General features: G+C 36.7%; 1 protein-coding gene and 1 non-coding gene across 6 annotated transcripts in view; both read left to right on the top strand.

Moving 5' to 3' along the window:
* The window catches only part of Kpna4 (karyopherin subunit alpha 4), a 67,266-nt gene extending 47,872 nt beyond the window's left edge, over positions 1 to 19,394 (top strand). For all 5 annotated transcript variants that reach the window (XM_076574240.1, XM_076574241.1, XM_042279143.2 and 2 more), the window contains 6 exons: positions 1,790 to 1,918; positions 3,492 to 3,596; positions 10,648 to 10,719; positions 12,165 to 12,327; positions 14,737 to 14,831; positions 17,449 to 19,394. In XM_076574240.1, coding sequence (XP_076430355.1) covers positions 1,790 to 1,918; positions 3,492 to 3,596; positions 10,648 to 10,719; positions 12,165 to 12,327; positions 14,737 to 14,831; positions 17,449 to 17,547 — 663 coding nt within the window. In that variant the 3' untranslated portion in view covers positions 17,548 to 19,394. The remainder of the gene's footprint in view (positions 1 to 1,789; positions 1,919 to 3,491; positions 3,597 to 10,647; positions 10,720 to 12,164; positions 12,328 to 14,736; positions 14,832 to 17,448) is intronic.
* On the top strand, positions 2,149 to 2,475 carry LOC121830641 (small Cajal body-specific RNA 7). Its single transcript, XR_006073858.1, has one exon.
* Positions 19,395 to 19,893: the final 499 nt, after the last annotated feature.

The raw sequence follows: 19,893 nt of genomic DNA, 5'->3' as shown, positions 1-19,893 counted from the left end.
AAGCTACACAGAGAAACCCTGTCTCAAAAAAACCAAAAAAAAAAAAAGAAAGATTTGACCAACAGTAATTTTTTTTTTTTTTTTTTTTTTTTTTTTTTTTTTTTTTTTGGTTTTTCGAGACAGGGTTTCTCTTGTGTAGCTTTGCGCCTTTCCTGGAACTCACTTGGTAGCCCAGGCTGGCCTCGAACTCACAGAGATCCGCCTGCCTCTGCCTCCCGAGTGCTGGGATTAAAGGCGTGCGCCACCACCGCCCGGCCAGTAATTTTTTTTTTAAAGAAATGTGTGTTTATTGTAAATATCTTTTGGGTGCACATGTGTTTCGAGACAGGGTTTCTCTGTGTAGCTTTTGGAGCCTGTCCTGGATCTCACTCTGTAGACCAGGTTGGCCTCGAACTCACAGAGCTCCACCTGCCTCTGCCTCCCAAGAGTTGGGATTAAAGGCGTGCACCACCACCGCCTGGCTCTCATGTCATAATTCTTGAAAACACGATAGTGTGGCCAGTTCCCATGTGGACTTCATCTATATCCCTACTCCCCCTAAAATTTAGACATAATCTCATGTAGCATATTGTTTCATCTATCTTACAACATTTTCAAAAATTAAGATGTTTTAAAAACAGGGCTGGGGAGATAGCTCAGCAGCTAAGAGCACTAGCTGCTCTTCCAGAGGACCCAGGTTTGGTTCTGAGCACTCATGTGGCAGCTCACAATCATTTGTAGCTCCAGTTCCAAAGGATCCTACACCCTCTTCTGACCTTCTCAGATACCCGGCATATGTGTGGTACACAGACCTACATGCAAGCAAAACACCCACACCCATTAAAAAAACAAATGAACAAAAAATGGATAAAAGATTTGCAGTTTTCCAAGGAAGACATACAAATGGTCGGTGAGCACCTGAAAAAAAAATGTTCAAAAACGTTAGTCATTCAAGACTAATGGGAGTTGAATTGGAAAATCATTCACATTCAGAATGCAACAGTGCCAAAAGGGGTTACACACTAATGACAGCACTAGAGTGGGGTGTCCTTAAAAGTGAGTGCAGAGTGCATTGTGACCTAACGTTTCTACTGTTCTGGGTGTCCAAGGTGTGGACGTGCATTTGTCCACAGAACCTTGAATACAGTGTGTTACAGCATTATTCATAATAACCCCCAAATGGAAGTCATCTGTTACTAACTACATATAACAGATTATTATTTGGCCACAAAAAGGAATGAGTATCACTAACATGAACTTGTTTCTGTTTATATGAAATGTGCAGAATAAACAGATGAGTAGACACAGGGATGGTGGTTGCCAGGGACTGGGGATTGAAGACAATGTTGATGACAGTTAATAGATGCATATGTTATATAAAAATGTTTGTAATTTGATAATGATATTGGTTGTGCAGCTTGGAACACTCTAGTAAATACTAAATTGCCTGTTCTTGAAAGAATAAGTTTGTGTGTTTAAACAGTTGAATCATTTATCTTATAGGGAGTAAAATTAGCAGAAAATGAAAATTACTTCTTTATTTTCTTTATAGTAGTAATTACTATCTAAAATTTCCCTTTTATTGATATCAATTCTCTTGAAACAACTTAAGCTACAAAAGGCCTGGGATTTATATATTTCATATTTCCACTGTTGTTCGTAGATCTTACTTGACATAGAATAAGTGTTCAAAAGGGATAGGTTAGTTGCAGTAAAAGATTTGTATGAGGAATGAATCTGTCTCAAGTTGCTTGCCACTGGTTGATAAGAGCACTTAACATTGAACATCTCCTTGAATCTTGCATTTCAGACTGCTGCACTTCGAGCTGTGGGCAACATTGTCACTGGAACTGATGAGCAAACACAAGTAGTTTTAAACTGTGATGCTCTTTCACACTTCCCAGCACTCCTCACTCATCCCAAAGAGAAAATTAATAAAGTGAGTCTTTTTAAAAATATGAATAAAATGGTAGTTGTTGTTTGTGGGATTAGGTTCTAAGGAATGTCTTTATAAGTTGAATTTTAGTATATGCTGTTAAAGGCTTCAAGAGAAAATATCTCACTCTTTATAAGATGCTCTTGGGGTTCTGGATTCAAACCCAGAGCCTTTAACATGCATGCTCTATCACTGTGTTATACCATCACCAACAAACTACATTTTGACTCTCTTGGAAATGATGAAATAGAGATACTTGGGTGTTGAATGTTGCCATGAATGGAAATTTTTAATGTATATACTAGTTCTCTTAGTTTAATGTTTTATTTATATTTAATGGTATGAGTGTGTGCATGCATGTGTGCGTGTGTGTGATGGCTATGAAAGGGGGCACTGAATGGTGATGCTGATATTGGAGTGCATCTGAGGCTGTTGTAGAAATAACATGGGTTGTTGATTACAATATTGCCGATGATTATAACCCAAAAACAGCTCACCTAAGTAGCCCAGCACCCTAAAATCTCTAACAGGCTCCTTAAATGTCCTGTGATCTGATCCAAAAGAGTCTAGTTATTCTAATGTTTACAATACTAATTAGTAAATTGGTGAATTTAAGTTTGGTAAATTCTAATAATATCCTCCATAGGATGTTAAATATTTTGTTGTTGTTTATTGCTAACTCTGATTTTAATAATGCATTTATTATCTTTGAAACTTGTGAAATACTTGTGATCGCTATCATCCTAGTAATCGTATAGCATCTTTGTGGTGTTGAGGGCAGCATTCAGAGGTCATTAAAATAGACCAGTCAAGCAAACCAACAACTGGTTCTACATTTAGCTCTTGAGAGAACTGGGACAATGAATGACTGTTATAAATAAGGACACTAAAAGAACTCACTTGCATTTTTGATGATCTTCATTGTCATGGCTAATTGAGATTTATCTACTGGGATAGGATTGTTAAGGTAGACTAGAAAGAGTAGAATAAAGCACATTTTTTGAGAAAAGAGTGTTGAGTCTTATTTGTAATAGTTTTAGAATTTTTAGTTTATGACATCTTCCTTGGTATTTGTCAGCCAACGTTCTTTTGAGTCATACCATTCCCAAACAGCATTGCCTGTAAAAAAAAAATTTTTTAGAAGAGTTAGCTCATTGTAGCTTGAATTAGAAGCCAATAGTGATTTATCCAAAGAAAATGTAGAAAAGTATTATTTAATGTGTATATATTGTTATACAGAAAATTAAGTGTATAGGGCTAGGCATGGCAGCACACACCTTTAATTACAGCACTTGGGAACAGAGGCAGGTAGATCTCTAGGAGTTCCAGGTCAGCCAGGGCTACACAATAGACCTTTCCTTAAAAAAAAAAAAAAAAGATAATGGCTTTTAATCAAATAAAGATTTTTTTTTTCTTAACCAGAAAAGGGGTAGTAGAATTGAAATCTCTAAGATTTTTATTATAGAACTCATTTGGTAATAAAATAATTGGGATACTAGCCAGTGAATACTTTTTCATAGTTCAGACACAGTTTTCATTTTTTAGTGAGAAATATTGAAAGCATCTTGTTCCACAGGAAGCAGTGTGGTTCCTCTCCAACATTACTGCAGGAAATCAGCAGCAGGTTCAGGCAGTAATTGATGCCAATCTTGTACCAATGATAATACACCTTTTGGATAAGGTAAGAAAATCATATGTACCTGAATAAGGCAATATCATGTGATAAATACTTTTCTGTTTAATAAGATATTATACAATGGTGTGAATGAATACTGCAATAAAATATGACTGATACCAAGCCGGGCGTTGGTGGCGCACGCCTTTAATCCCAGCACTCGGGAGGCAGAGGCAGGCGGATCTTTGTGAGTTCGAGGCCAGCCTGGGCTACCAAGTGAGTTCCAGGAAAGGCGCAAAGCTACACAGAGAAACCCTGTCTCGAAAAACCAAAAAAAAAAAAAAAAAAAAAAAAAAAAAAAAAAATATGACTGATACCAAAACTTTTGAACCCAATAATATTATACAGAACATGTGTTTCTTTTTGAAAACCCCTGGCCCTTCTTGGTCATTACTTGCCTAAGATAGCCATTGCTTTGGAATTAACTTTTAAAAAGTGGTATTATTACCAATAATCAATGCTGTCGTATTGTTCTAAGCATTTTGTAACTATTGGTCTCTTAACATGACAAGCTGAACTAGCAAGATAGCTCAATAGGTAAAGGTAACTGCCAGTGAGCCTGGAGTCCTGAGTTCTGTCCCTGGGACCCAGGTGGAGGAAGGAAAGAAAGCCTCCTCCCCATAGATTGTCCAACACAAAGGTTATCTCCACTTGACAGATGAAACTATTGCATGAGCAAATCACTTGCCCAAAATCCAGTGGCCAGGGTGTACTATTGTGTACCGTATCATTCCTTACACTCACTAAGGTTTGGAGAGAAGACTGTTTTGTTTTCAGATAGTCATTGATTATTGCTTGGATTCCTTATTTAATTAAAGAGTGACAAAATGGTGACTTTCTAATTTTCCCATTCTTTGTGTCTTGCCCACAGTTCTTCAGCTTTTCTTTTTCTTTTCTTTTTTTAAATTAAAATATTACATCATTTTCCCTGTTTCTTCCCTCCAGCCTTCTGTGTCCTCTCCAATTCTTCCTATGCCCCCTATGCTATCACAAATTGATAGCCTCTTTATTATTGTTACATATATAAATGCATAAATAAGTACAGAATGCTGAATCCATTTTGGTTGCTTGTGTATATATAATTTCATAGCTGACCATTTTGTATTGGATAACTCTCAGCAGTCATTTGTTGCCTGTAATTCTTTGTCTGGGGGTGGGACCCCATGAGATGTCAACCTTTGGCATTAATATAACTTGATATAGGTATTATTTAGGTTGTATTCAGGCTACCATAGTATTCAGGTTTCATGGTTATAGCTTCTCTGTCATATCTAGGAGAGATAATTTCACAGCAGACTTTCTGGTTGTCCAGTTCTTATAGTCTTTCTAACCCTAACTTCCATAATGTTCCTTGAACCATAGGTGCAGGGGTTGTGCTATAGATGGATCTGTTGGAGCTAGACACCCCATGATCTATTGATCTCTGAGTTATGACTAGTTGTGGTTTTCTGGGATGCGCTTCATTTGCTGTGAAGAGAGGCTTCTTTGATGAGGGGTGAGAAGAATAGATTTGAGAATGTAATTAGGATTGTACTGGTCTAGTAAAGTGGTAATAGTAAGTTCTCTTCTAAGATCCATGACCTCACTAGTCCTGGATAGTTGGCTAGGTTTCTAGTACCAAGTGTGATTTCCTTCCGTTAGCAGGTTTTAGGTCTAGTTAGACAGCTGCTGGTTACTGCCAACATGTAAGTATCATTATTGCACATTTAGGGGTCTCTTACCATGCTCGTTATTATGGCTCATACGTATCACGTGGCTGGATAGGACTGTTGATTGCTTCCCTCTCTTGGAAGCTTTCCAAAGTACTATGGAAGCTAAACTATAGGAAAGGAGGTGTTCAGGTTAGATCCAGCTTGAAACTTCCTAGTCTTGTGTCCTAAGTGTAAGGTGTCATCAAAAATAGTGACTTACCTTCAACCATTGAGAAGCAACCAAGGGTAACATCAATAGCCTATATTGTTTAGGCGTCTCTTGAACCCCAATGACCAACAACTCAGACAGGTTTCTCATGCCAGGTACTGGGGTTTTGCTGGATAGTCTATGGGTCTTTCTGTGAGCATTGTTGGCCCAAGTGCTATAACTTCAGTTAAGCCATATATGTATGTGTATATTTAGATAAGTCTAAATACATGGATGGATGGATGTGTCATATATAATTTTAAATAAATCTAAAATAATGTGATTCCTTGAGGCTTTATTAAACTACCGTGGTGTTATTTGTCCTTAATCCATCACTCCTTCTCCTTCTGTATTGAAGTCCTTCCTCCCCATTTTTCCCATTTCCCCTTTCATATCACCTGAGGCGTGTTATTCTCTTCTGATCCCTATATAATTCCTGGTTACTCCATGTTGTGTACTCACATCTGAGGATTTGGAGGTAGGAACTGCAGATGAGAGAACATATAGCTTTTGTCTTTCTGGGTCTAGGTTACCTCACTCAATATCATATTTTCTAGTTTCATCCATTTACCTGCTAAGTTCATGATTTCATTTTTCTTTACAGTTGAATAGAATTCGATAGTGTATATGTACCACATTCCATTATCCATTCATCTGTTGAAGTATAGTTAGGTTGTTTCCATTTTCCTTGATATTGTGAATAGAGCATTAGTGAACACTGTGGAGCAAGTATCTGTGGAGTAGGATGTCAAGTCCTTTGGGCATATGGTGACAAGTGTTAATAGCTGGGCGATATGGTGGATTTATCTTTAGCTTTTTGAGGGTTATCTGTACCAGTTATTTTCAGAGTGGCTGCACTAGTTTGCATTCCTATCAATGAATGAGGATTCCGTTTTCCCAAATTCTCACAAGCATGTGTTGTCAATTGTTTTGTTGTTCTTAACCATTATGACTGGGCTGAGATGAAATCTTAAAGTAGTTATTTTAACTTGCATTTCCCTAATTGCTAAAGATAATGAATATATTTTGAGATATTTCTTGGCCATTTTAATTTCTTCTATTAGGAACTCTGTTCAGATCCCTACCTGTTTGTAATTAGGACATTTGTTTTCTAGACTTAGTTGTTTGTTTGTTTGCTGGGTTTTTATTTGTTTGTTTGGAGTGTTTTGTTTTAGTTCTTTGCTTATTCTGAATGTTAATACTCAGATGTATTGCTGGCAAAAGTGGGCTTCTTTGTTTGTTTCCTTTGCTGTACAGAAGCTTTGTAGTTTTATGAGGTCCTGCTTGTCAGTTGTTGGCGTGAATTCCTGAGCAAATGGAATCCTATTCAGAAGTTTCTTTCCTACACCTGTATTTTGTAGGATAACTGCATATATTTTCTTCTAGCAGTTCTAGCATTTCAGGGTGCAAATTGAAGTCTTTGATCCATTTGGAATTAATTTTTGTGCAGGGTAATAGCTATGGGTCTAATTACATTCTGCAGCATGTGGACACCTAGTTTCCCCAGCACCATTTGTTGAAGATGCTGTCGTTTTCAGTGTATGTTTTTAGCATCTTTGTCAAATATCAAATGCCTATAATTATGTGTGCTCATAGGTGAGTCTTCTCTTTGATTCCATTGATTCACATGTCTGTTTTGTGCTGGTTCCATGTTGTGTTTTTTCCTATAGATCTATAATATATCTTGGAGTCTGGAATAGCAAGCCATCAAATATTGCTCCTTTTGCTCTGGTTTGCTTTGGCTTTCTGGGATCTATTATGGTTCCATAGATTTTAGAATTTTCTTTTCTCTTTTTTTTTTTTTAAGATTTATTTATTTATTATGTATACAGCATGTATGACTACAGGCCAGAAGAGGGCACCAGATCTCGTTACAGATGGTTGTGAGCCACCATGTGGTTGCTGGGAATTGAACTCAGGACCTCTGGAAGAGCAGTCAGTGCTCTTAACCTCTGAGCCATCTCTCCAGCCCCATTAGGATTTTCTTTCCTAATTGTGAAGAATATTCTAAGTATTTTTACTGGATTGTATTGATTCTATAAATTGCTTTTGGTGGGATGGTTATTTTCACAATATTCTATCAGTCTATGTCTTTCTTTTTTCTTTTTTTCTTTTTTGTAGAGGTCTTTCACCTCTTTTGGTTAGTTTTAGGTTTATTTGTTTGTTGTTTTTGTTTTGTTTTTTTGAAACAGGGTTTCTTGGTTAGATTTATTTCACAACATTTTATTGTCTTTGAGGCTATTATAAATGGAATTGTGTCCATGAGCTTTTCTAAGATTGTTCGTGGGGTATAGAAAGACTTCTTTTCTAAGTTGGTTTTGTATTCTGCCACTTTGCTGAAATTGTTCATTGTTTCTAGAAATTTCCTGGTAGAATTTTGAGAATCTCTTATGTATAATATCAACTTTTCTGCAAATACAGAAATTTGACTTCTTTTTTTCTTTTTATATCTTTAATTTCCTTCTCTTGCTTTATTGATCCAGCTAGGACTTCAAGTGCTATATTGAAAAGCAGAGGCTAAGGGGAAGATAATAGACAGACCTGTCCCATTCCTTGTCTTTAATGAGATTGCTTCAAGATTTTCTCCATTTAGGGTAATGTTGGCTATGGCTTTGTCCTGTATAGTCTATGTTAGATTGAAGTATGTTCCCTCCAGTCTGCTCCCTTTGTGACTTTTATCATCAAAGCATGTTGGGTATTGTCAAGGTTTTTCTCCATATAGTAAGATGATCATGTGATTTTGTCTTTGTATAATTTATTATATTTATTAACTCATCCTGTATTTACTTCTGGAATAAAGCAAATTTGATTGTGGTGGATGATCTTGATATTTGCCTGTATTTGGTTTGCTAGTATTTTAGTGGGAATTTTTGAGTCTGTATTCATCGGGAAATTGGTCTGTAATGTTTTGTTGTTGTTGTTATGGCTTTACCTGGATTTGGTATTAGAGTAATCCTGGCTTCATAAAATGAGCTTGAGACTGCTGCTTCTGTTTCTATTTCTTTTTTTTAAATAATTTAAGGAATGTTGATTGTCAATCATCTTTTGAAACTCTGGTATATATCTCTGGATCCATTTGGGCTCGGGTTTTTTTGTTTTCGTTTTTTTCGAGACAGGGTTTCTCTGTGGAACAGGCCTCCCTGTCCTGGAACTCACTTTGTAGACCAGACTGGCTTCGAACTCACAGAGATCTACCTGCTTCTGCATAAAGGTGTGTACCACCACTGCCTGGCCAATTCTGGTCATCTCTTGGTTGGACTAAGGGTCTGTTGATCTTGTTTGTCTTCTCAGAGAACCACTTCTTGCTCGTTGATTCTTTGCATTGTTTTGTTTGTTTGTTTGTTTCTATTTCATTAAATCTTGCTTTGATTTTTTAAAAATTATTTCTTGTTATCTATTAGATTGTAGTTTGTTCTTGTTTTTCCAAATATTTGAGTTGTACCATTAAGCCATTTACTTATGCTCTTTCTGATTTTTCAGTGTAGAAACTTAGGGCTTTAGGTTTCTCTCTTAGAGCTGCTTTTAAAGTGTTGCAGAAGTTTTGTTGTGTTTTCATTTCATTCCAGGAATTTTTTATTTATTTCTTCTTTAACCCATTCAGTGATGAATTGTTTAGTCTGTATGCATTTATGCATTTACTAGAGATTTGTTTGCTGTAGATTTTATTTTATTTCATAATGCTCAGATATGATAATGTGGAATTTATTTCAATTTTTTTGAATTGATTTATATTTGTTTTGTGTCTATGGGTATGGTCTGTTTTAGAGAAGCTTCTTTATGCTGCTGAGTAGAATGTATTCATTGGTGTTTGAGTGGAATATTCTGTAGATATGTTAGGTCCATTTGATGTACAGTGACATTTCATTCTAAAGTTCTTCTTGTTCATTTTTTATTCAGATGCCATATCTAGTAGAGAATGTGGAAGGAAATCTATAATACTAGAAAATACTTACTAGTATTATTAGGTTAGTGTTAATCTGTTTCTTTAATTCCAGTAGTGTGCTTTCTGTGATGTGTATATGTTTAGGACAGTAATGTCATGTTAGTTGTTGTTCCCTTGATTACAATGAAAGTACCCTCTTTGTCACTTCTGATTAACTTTAGTCTTAAATCTATTTTGTCAGATATTAGGATGGCGACACCTACTTGCTTCCTAACACCATTTGCTTGAAATACTTTTTTCCATCCTCTCATTTTTAGGGTAGTACCTATCTTTAGAGCTAAGGTTTTTGTAGACAACAGAATGAGAGATTTTGTTTTCTTATTCCATTCACCTAGCCTATTGATTGTACATTTAATCAATCTATTATTGATGACATTTAAGTTGTTTCTGAGTTTCACTGTTAAAATTAGTTGGTATTTTAAAGAATAGTTTGTGAGTCATGGTACCATCATCCCGGTACTCTAAATGCAGACACAGTACAATATGGAGTTTAAGGCTGGCCTGGGCTAGCTGTGTAGACCCTGTTTTTCCCTGGTTATATGTAACATAACTGGGTAAATAAGAAAATGTTGCTGCATAATTCCCTTTCTCCTCTGCAAGATTGTACCCATTTGTACCATTATCTGCCTCACAGATATTTAGATTTCTTCATTGTCTCATTTCCTTTCTAATTTAGATTTCTCTTATTTATGAATATTTTTTTCTTAATATTCTTTCCAGGCTTCTAGTCTTGATTTTTAATAACAGATTATTATTTCATTTGGAAAATTTACTGTATTAATTATATACCTGCTGAAAATGTTAACTGAGTCTACTAAAAAGTAGCTCAGCTACTATGCTATAGCCATATGTAGGAAGATGTACATTATTAAATTATTTTTCTGGTAAAATCTCAAAGATGAGATTACTGAATTCTACATGTGCCTTTTTAAATGTTTTCAGTTTGTATTTTTTTTTAATGAAATTACATTTGACTTTCATTTACTCTGCTTTTTGAACAGTAATATTGTCATACCCCCACCCAGAAAGTAATTTTTATTTCTTCAGAATAGATTGGTTATGGTTCAAGTAATTACTTTTTTATCAGTAAATAAAAATTACACGTGTATAAACATACCTCCAGAGAAACTTGAAAATAAACAACTGAAAATCATTTTAGAAAATATCTTTTCAAATTTACACTGTATTCTATTTTTACTTTGTTTTGTTTTTAAGGGAGATTTTGGCACACAGAAAGAAGCTGCTTGGGCCATAAGTAACTTAACAATTAGTGGGAGGAAAGACCAAGTAAGTTGAACTTTTAATTATTTCTCAAAACCAGTAAAAATAACAGTATAGGTAATTATATCTTTATATTTAAGTGAATCATTATTAGAAATAATAGAATACTATATTTTTGGATTGGTTTTGGTTTTAGGTTATGTATGAGCTCTGTATTATGCCCAAGATTGAGTCCATATGCTAAGCCTGTTACCCTGCAACTGGGATACACCTCCAAACTCTGTTCTTTTTTCTTTTTTAATATATACGTAAGAGTATCTCCTTACCTTCCTTTACTCATATTTCTTAGGAAAGACGTGTTTTCTACTGGCTCCAGTGCTGAGCGCAGAACCTAGAGCTTTATGAATGCCAAAGTGTTACCCACTAAATCAAATTCCTAGACTCAACGCAAGAATTTTTTAATCTAGAGTAAGATAAAGATACCTACAGTGAGGGTTTTTAAAAAAAAAAAAATAGTATTGAGAAATAACAGACTTAAAATTAATATGGCAGAAAGAAATCACATTAGAGATTCTCCTTAAAAAATGATTAACTGCAAACTAATTCACTAGCAGAAAAACAAAGGAGAAATTAAACTCAGTCTCACCGTAGCTGGGACTAGGTAGGAAGCAGGGTGAGGAATGTGTGGGGCAAAGGTATAAATGTAAGGAGACACCCACAGGGTGAAGTCAGTGGCAGTTGGTTAGCGCTGTGCACATGTGGGAAGCAACACTGGCACTAAAGGTCTCAGAGTAGTCCATAAAACGAGTCATAAGGGGAAATAAGGAGTTTAAATGCAAACGTGGGGGCTGGGGAGATAGCTCTATAGGTAAGAACACCTGCTACACAGCGTGAGGGCCTGATTTCAGACTCCCAGCACTCATGGAAAAAGCCAGGTATTGCTCCTTACACCTGTAAGACCAGCACTGTGGACGGGAAGGAGGATCTTCCAGCTTCAGTGAAAAAGGTTGAGCTCCAAGTTTAATGAGGACCTTGTCCCAGGGGTTTAAAGAGTAACGTGATAAATTAGTACCCCAATGTCTTCCTCTGTTGTATTGAAAAATAGCCTCTCATCTCGTTTCAGAATGCTAAAACACTACAGCATGGAGCCAGTAGATACTGTTACCAAAATAATCTAGTATTTAAAAATACCAGTCATCCTCTTGGCTGATTTAATAATCTCTTAAGAGGCAAAGGATCTTGGGTGAAAGTAACCTTTTACAGAAAAAGAATATTGATAATATGAAATTGAGTCTTTCCTATTTTCACTTTAGTCATCCCCTTCGCAGTAAATTTTAGAAAAATATACTTGCTACAGTAAAAAGAAGTTATTTGATTAATGTAATCTAAATAACATGGGAGAGATGAGTTCAGGTTTTCATACTCAGAGTTTGGAAGTAAACATTATTTTAGTTAAAAAAACAAACCAGTTGGCCTTTATTTTATCATTTCATGGTGTCCTTATTTTTCAGGTGGCCTACCTTATTCAACAAAACGTCATTCCACCTTTTTGCAATTTGCTGACTGTAAAAGATGCACAAGTTGTGCAAGTAGTACTTGATGGACTGAGTAATATATTAAAAATGGCTGAAGATGAAGCGGAAACCATAGCCAATCTCATAGAAGAATGTGGTGGTAAGTTTACTCTGAAGTGTTATATACACTTAGTATTCTTTTTGTAACTACCTTGATTTTCTGAGTAATATAGCACGTCCATATTTTTCTGTCATATATAATCAAGTAACAATAAAGAATACTATCTTCTATATGTACAGCCCTGTTTAACCTTCTGTATATTCTTAGGTAACTGAATTGTTGCCACATAGTGAAGGCACCCTGATAAGGTAGTAGGAAGACAGTGATAAACAAAACAGCCCCTCAAGGCATGTAGTTTAGACTTAAAAAGAAATACGAACTGATTTAATGTGCTAATTACCCTAATAGAAATGTACAACAAAATGGGATACCTAATCCATCCTGGAAGAAGCAGGAAATGACACCTGAGCTGGATTGTGAGAGATGAATAAGGATTAATAAAGTAAAAAGGGATGAAAGGTGTTCCAGGCAGAGATACAACATGAGCAAAGTCTGAGGTGAGAAATAGCATTCAGCAAATTATAGATAATTCAGTATTGCTGAATCACCGAGTATGAGATGGCAACTGGCCTGAGTTGAAGCTCGAGAAACAGACCCCAGGAAGTCAAGAGCTTTGTCCAAAAGCAAATACTTTATTCTGCAGGGCAGTAATCACCAAATCAGGCTTTGGACCAGAGCCGCCTAGAATGTGAACAACACAATACTTTCTAATTCTTAAAGTTAACATCTAGACAAAAACTGAGTGCCAGCTGTGGCTGTGGAACAAAATGTGAATATCAACCTGAATAAGTGTAAGATTGGACTCAAGTTGGAATGTGAATGAAAGAGTAGAAGAATCTATAAAAGATCAGTGGGAAGCCTTGAGACTGGAAAACTAATGCAGTAAGAAATGGACATTAATTAGCTGGCATATAGCTCTGTAAGCGCTTACTAATATGCGTGAAGTACTGTGCTCAGTCCTTAGTATGTTGTCTCCCCACCCAGAAAACAATGAAGAAGAAATCAAAACAGACACTGAATTCATACTGTTTTACTAATGCAATAAGAAATAGGCACATTAAAATTATTAACATGACAGATAGAACAGAAAATAATGTAGTAACCATCAAAGTGGGGAGAGCACATATGGAATGATTCGGTTAGAAAAGTAGTTAGTAAAACTGATAAGGAAATTATTTTATCACTTGATTTTTTTTTACCATATAAACATGTTAATGAGTAAAATTGTTTATTTATTCATTCATTCATTCATTTATTTTTGTTTTGTTTTTTTCGAGACAGGGTTTCTCTGAGTTGTTTTGGTGCCTGTCCTGTATCTCGTTCTGTGGAACAGGCTGGCCTCAAACTCTCAGAGATCCACCTGGCTCTGCCTTCCCAAGTGCTAGGATTAAAGGCATGGGCCACCACTGCCTGGCGAGTAAAACAATTTTATATAAAAGACCTTTGAACATTACTTGCCTTACTGGTGGTAAGGAGTCTGTGTTTCATAAATTTCAGTGGGTTCTTCATAAAGAATGACAGGCCCTTGGTACATTTTATCCAAGTGGGTATGTTCAGATGGATGTCTGGCACATGAGGCCTTTGGAGACAGGAGGCAAAGAAACCAGTTAGCAAAGTACATAGTGGACAGGCTACAGGAAGTGAAGGCAGTAATAATGTAGACAAAGGGAAGGACGACAGGACTCCACAGTGATTATGTGAGGTGTTCGAGATTAGATCTAGGGGAAGAGATGCAAGCATTCAGATCCAGAGATACTGTTGATTACTGAGGAAGAATTGCAGGTGAAAAGTTGAAATGAGGGAGGCAAGTAGTGATTGTGTTTCAAATAGTTTGAGAAGTTTTTAAGGAAAAACACAAAGAGGAGAGTGAGTTGTGACAAACTCTCAAGATAACTTCCTCTCTCCAAGGAATGAGTAGAGGAGTACTTGATGAGGAGAAGTAACTTCTTTTCAGCAGTCTATAAAGCATAGCAGTAAGTTTAGTGGATGTGCACTTCTTAGTGTCCTGCCTATGAATTAATAAGCACACTAAGGTTTGCTTCTCCTTCGCCCACATACTGTGCTTGAGTGAGTGTCACAGAATCATCATACTTATTGCCAAGATCTTCTGTTTCTTTTTCACACTCAAAAAAGGCTGGGCAGATGCTAGAAAGGGGAAGATGTGCTTGTGTATGTTTAATAATCAAAAATCATTTTATACTATTGTTGTGAACATTGGTCTATAATTGACTTAATAGATGTCACAGGATTCATTTACACATTTGCATGCTCTTGCTCAGATTGTTAGTCTTTAAGGTAAATATATTCTGTCTTTGTATATGAAATCTCAGTTAGGACTCACCAGTGCAGTAGACCCCAAAGATAACCCAGACTGCATTATGTGTTTCCAGGTTATTGTAACTTCTAGCACATTAATTATCATTGTTCACGTCATAAAATTTCTTTCAGGACTGGAGAAAATTGAACAACTTCAGAATCATGAAAATGAAGACATCTACAAATTGGCCTATGAGATCATTGACCAGTTCTTCTCTTCAGATGATGTACTTATACTTAAAATGTTTATAGTTTTCTTAGTTTTATATGCTAAGCAAGTCTGGATGAAAGAGTATAGTCAACTAGGATATATACATATGTATCATTTTTTGCAATAGAATTAACATAGATGTGACAGTAATGTCACTTTCTTTGAAAACAAATTTTAGTGTTTTTAAAATCCCTTTAAGACATTAACTCAGTAACAAAAAGACAAGAAATTTTGTCACGCTGGATAAGCTGGATAAGCTGATTTCTTTCTAGTTCTCATATTGTTGTTGTTTTCTTTCTCTCTCTCTCTCTCTCTCTCTCTTTCCTTTTTTTTTTCTCCATAACTCTGGCTGTCCTAGAACTTGCTTTGTAGACAAGGCTGGCCTCAAACTCAGAGATCCACCTGCCTCTGCCTCCCAAGTACTGGGTGGGATTAAAGGCGTGTGCCATCACCGCCCGGCTACAGTTCTCATACTTCGAAGTTGGTAATAGCATGTCTTTAAACAAAACAAAAAGCAGTAGTACCAAGCATAGTGGCACTCAGCTATCACCCACTGCTGGAGGCTAATGCAGAAGAGCGACCAGGAGGCCGGAGGCTGTCTTTGGCCTCACAGTGAATCCGAGGCCATCCTGGCCTACGGGAGACCTCTCTCAAAAAATAAAAACAAAAGGCAAGCAAGCAAACAAACCCAGTAATATTAGTATAACCTGCAATAAACCCTTTATGACTTTAGTTAGTCCATATTTTCAAATGTCATTTTTTATTGGTGATTAAAAGCAATTAAGACAAAGAGACAAGATGAGCATAGTAAGTCATCAAAATTGAAGTGGTACACAAAAATATATTTAGTCAGAGTGCCACTAAATAATAGTTGAAATTAAAGGGTTGTTTATTTGTTTGGGGTTTGTTAGAAAATGTTTTGCTGTTTATGCCTGGCTGTCTTTGAACTTCATGCAGTCTTCCTACTTAGCCTTCCAAGTGCTCAGATTCTAAGGCATGTACTACTACACCCTATATGAATTATTTCCCAATTTCTCAAGAAATAAGTTTCAGGGCTGGAGAGATGGCTCAGGGGCTTACGAGTACTGGCTCCTCTTCCAGAGAACTCAGGTTCAATTCCCAGCTTTCACTTAGTGGCTCACAACCATCTGTAACTCTAGTTCCAGGGAATCTGACACCTACTTCTGGCCCCCATGCCAAGCATACGTGTGGTTCACAGACATACAGTCAGGCAAAATACCCATACACTTAACATAAGGTGTTTTTTGGGGGGAGGGGGTTTGTTTGTTTGTTTAACAAAAACTAAGTTTTCATACCACATTTCCAAAAAGAGTAAAGTATTAGAAAAAGAAAAGCATAGGCCACACTAACTCTCACAGCTGTCCTCTGACCTCCCCATGTGTACCATCTGGAAATGCCCCCACCACCACACACACAACAGACAAATAAGTAAATACATAAATACAAGTACAGAAAAATAGGCTGGAGGGTTCACTCAGCACTTAAGAGCACTTGCTCCTCTTATAGTGGACCCAGGTTTGATTCCTAATACTCATGTGATAATCTAAACAAATATAAAAATAGAAAAAGAAATGTCCACACTAAATCCTGTTTAAACATGTAGTTAAATATATCAGAAATAAAATCCAGACAAAGCACACCTCTCATCCCAGCACTGGAGAGGCAGAGGCAGGTGGCTGTCTGTGAGTTCGAGGCCAGCCAGATCTATAGAGTGAGTTCCAGGACAGGCTCTAAAGCTACATAGAGAAACTTTGTCTCGAAAAAACAAACAAACAAAATCCAGACAAAGCATACTCCTTAAGGAGTATAGGAATATATCCTTAAGGATAGATAATTTTAATCATGTTTTTTTGTTTTTGTTTTTGTTTTTTCTAGGTAGGGTCTCTTAGTGTAGACCAGGCTGGCCTTAGACTCTCAGAGATCCACCTACCTCTGCCTTCTGAGTGCTAGGATTAAGGGCATGTGCCACCACTGCCAGCTAATTGTGTCTTAAAATTGAAAGTTTGGAAGTCCCAATTTGTAATTAGGGATAACACAGCTTATAGATTCCAAAAGTATAATTAGAACATATACTTTCTGGTAATATAGGTTTATTTGTTTGAGGTTCTTGATTCTAGTTTTTGAGACACAGGGTCTTTCTTACTGGGTGGCACTGGCAGACCCAGAACTTGCTGTAGATGAAGCAAAAAGTGGATAGACAATAGTCCTTCTGCCTTCCTTCCTTTCTTCCCAAGTGCTAAGGTCACAGACTGCGCCACCATGCCTGAAACCTTTTCTTTTTTAACTTAACGCCAGTGCCTTTGCTTTCCTAAGTAGGAGAGAAATTACAGTAAGCGCCACTGTTTGCCCTCTCAGTTTGCAAGCTGAGGCCATTTCCAGGTTACTGGTCCATAAGGTTGCTCTCGTGACTATTCTTGTTTCTTCTTATCCCTTAAGGAAAAGTCTACAAAACGTTTCAGCTTTCTAAAGGATGGTAGTACATTGTTGGCAGGCACTCATCACTTAGATAATATGGTCTACATTTTTAGAGGGTAATAGGAGTATTATACTGTAATTCAGTTTTTGTACACCTTAAAGCTATTCATCACGTTGTTTTTTCCTCTCTCCTTCAGATTGATGAAGATCCTAGCCTTGTTCCTGAGGCAGTTCAAGGTGGAACATTTGGTTTCAATTCATCTGCCAATGTACCAACAGAGGGGTTCCAGTTTTAGAGAGATATTGTGGAAGTTAGGTACAATGCAGCACTGAGACATATATATATACACATATATATAAAAAGGTTTGATCCATCAAGCTTGGCTCATGGGATCTGCTGCTGCATTAAATCGGGAGAGAAAATGTGAAGATTTCATTTGGAATCACAGAAAATGCCCAAATGAGGTCAAGATGGCGAGTGGGTGCGAGTGAGAATGAGTGGCGGTGTAAGGAAAGCTTGACATGAATGCTTATTTAGGTCGAGAGTCAAAGGGCTACAGGTCGCAGGTCTTCGGCGCCTGAGAAGGAGCATTGACTTACTCTATCATTGAGGGAAGGGAAGTGCTGTCATCATCAAGCCTTGTAAGCATGAAAGTGATGCCCATATAAGTCAAGGAAAGGGAGCCCAGGCCTTGCTGTGAAGCAGTGTGTGAATGGACAGTGATGAATGAATGTCTGGCTCCGTGGTAGAGAGCCAGGTTCATCTTTCAAATCTAGGGCTCTTCACACATGAAGCAGCCTCCTAGTCCTGGAGTGACTGTGTACGAGAGTGTGGTTGTGGTGCTGTATGTGGACGCATGCAAGCTTGATTCGCCTTCAGGGGGCTGATAACAAACCTAGTAGATCATCAAAGTGAGATCACAAGTGTTAATGTACACTGGACATGAAAACAAAGACCGGTTTAGCAGCAGACATTGGTTTACTCTGCAGCCTGTGTTTTCTATTCTCCCTCTACCTTCTCCCCTGCCCCCCTTTTTTAATTTAGTTTTTATTTACTTTACCTAGTATGGCTTTTTTAGTTGCTTCTCAAGTCAGAAAACTTCAGGAAGGTTTCCCTGTGCATTTGCACCAGATGAGTGTTTGATGCTATGAAAAGCTTTCCATATCATCAAAACTAATTTGTGTAGATTTTTGCATGAAAAAAAATCATAAATTTCCCTCACAATAGACTGTGTTGCAGTACACAAGTTGCCATAATAGTATAAAATGTGCTTTAAAGGCCATTCTTTTCATTTTCAGAGATAACATAAAGATTTTTGCATGAGGTAAATCTACAGCATAGTTCATTTTTAGATTTCGTTGAGTCCTGTAAAGAAGAAAAGTTTCAGTTGTGATAGAATACCGTGCTGTGTTTAAATGTTAACTTGTTTTCAAACTTTGTTTTCTATGAAAATGATATGGAAACTTCTACAATGGAATTTGGTGCATATGTACTGCTGAATAAAGACCGATGAAGAGGTTTGAGTAGATGTACAAATCAAGTAATGGTTTGAACACCTTTAATAATATGCCTAATCTGTTTAATTGTTTTAGAATCTTTTTATCTTAGATGTAGGCAGCCATGAACAATCTATTTTGAGCCACTTTAGGGAGAAAACTTTGTATTTTAAAACTTGCATAAAAGTTATGCAAGTGGTTTTTATAAATTGGAATAATACCTCAGTTTTGAGGTTATGCACACTAAATTAAATATGTCATAAATGAATTTGTACAAAAGAACTCTTTATAAGGTGGCTCATTGTAGGAACCCTGTGCCTTCCCCTTTGAGCACAAGTGTTGCATGAACAACAGTTTGCTATAAGAAACATACCAGGTTAGCCACCATTAGCATCTATATCTACTTTGTGTTTAAAAATCAACTGGTAATTCTGAAACACTGTAGAATGGATAAAAATTATTTTGTGATCATAACTCTTTGTTGAACTAGAGTATTTTTGCAGCATTCCTTGTCATCAAAAACATGGTTAAAGTTTAAAACTAGAAGCAGCAGAAAACTAGCTTGTAAAATTTATCCAAGTAGAGTACAGGCTAGGCTGTCTTGGGGAAATAAACATTAAAACTTAAAGCAATGTTTTACATGGGGTGTGTGTGTGGTGTGTGGATTTCTTTTTCTATTTAATATTAAGTTAGAGTATACCTCAGTGGCTTCTGTTAGCTTCTTGTCTCTCTTAAGCCTTTTTCGTAGAACCAGCATAGGACATGTCCTAAAGCTGTAATTTCATTCTGGGCGTATTAGTATTTCATTCCACAGAATCTGTTCAGTTGACACCATTTACACTTGCACTTTCTCCCTGTTGACACCAAGGTTTTGACCTTCCTTTACTTTACCAAGTCAATAGGTTTAAGAAACAGCTTGAGCTATATTTTAAATGCTGACATAGCCAACATATCAGTGGCTTCAAAATGATAGGTTGCATACAAGGCCTATTTTTTGCAGAAAGCATGAATTCTGGGAAGGTAAGCATATACTACCTTATGTAATTACTGTTTTTTTAGTAAACAGTAATCAGTGAGCTTATAATAGGCCAATCCTACAGAAGAGTTGTGTGTATATACATATAAAGGATCCTGGTAGGGAGCTG

The sequence above is a fragment of the Peromyscus maniculatus genome, chromosome 6, assembly GCF_049852395.1.
Source record: "Peromyscus maniculatus bairdii isolate BWxNUB_F1_BW_parent chromosome 6, HU_Pman_BW_mat_3.1, whole genome shotgun sequence".
Lineage (NCBI taxonomy): Eukaryota > Metazoa > Chordata > Mammalia > Rodentia > Cricetidae > Peromyscus > Peromyscus maniculatus.
The sequence above is the reverse complement of the archived record's forward strand: the minus strand, read 5'-3'. Positions and strand labels throughout refer to the sequence as shown.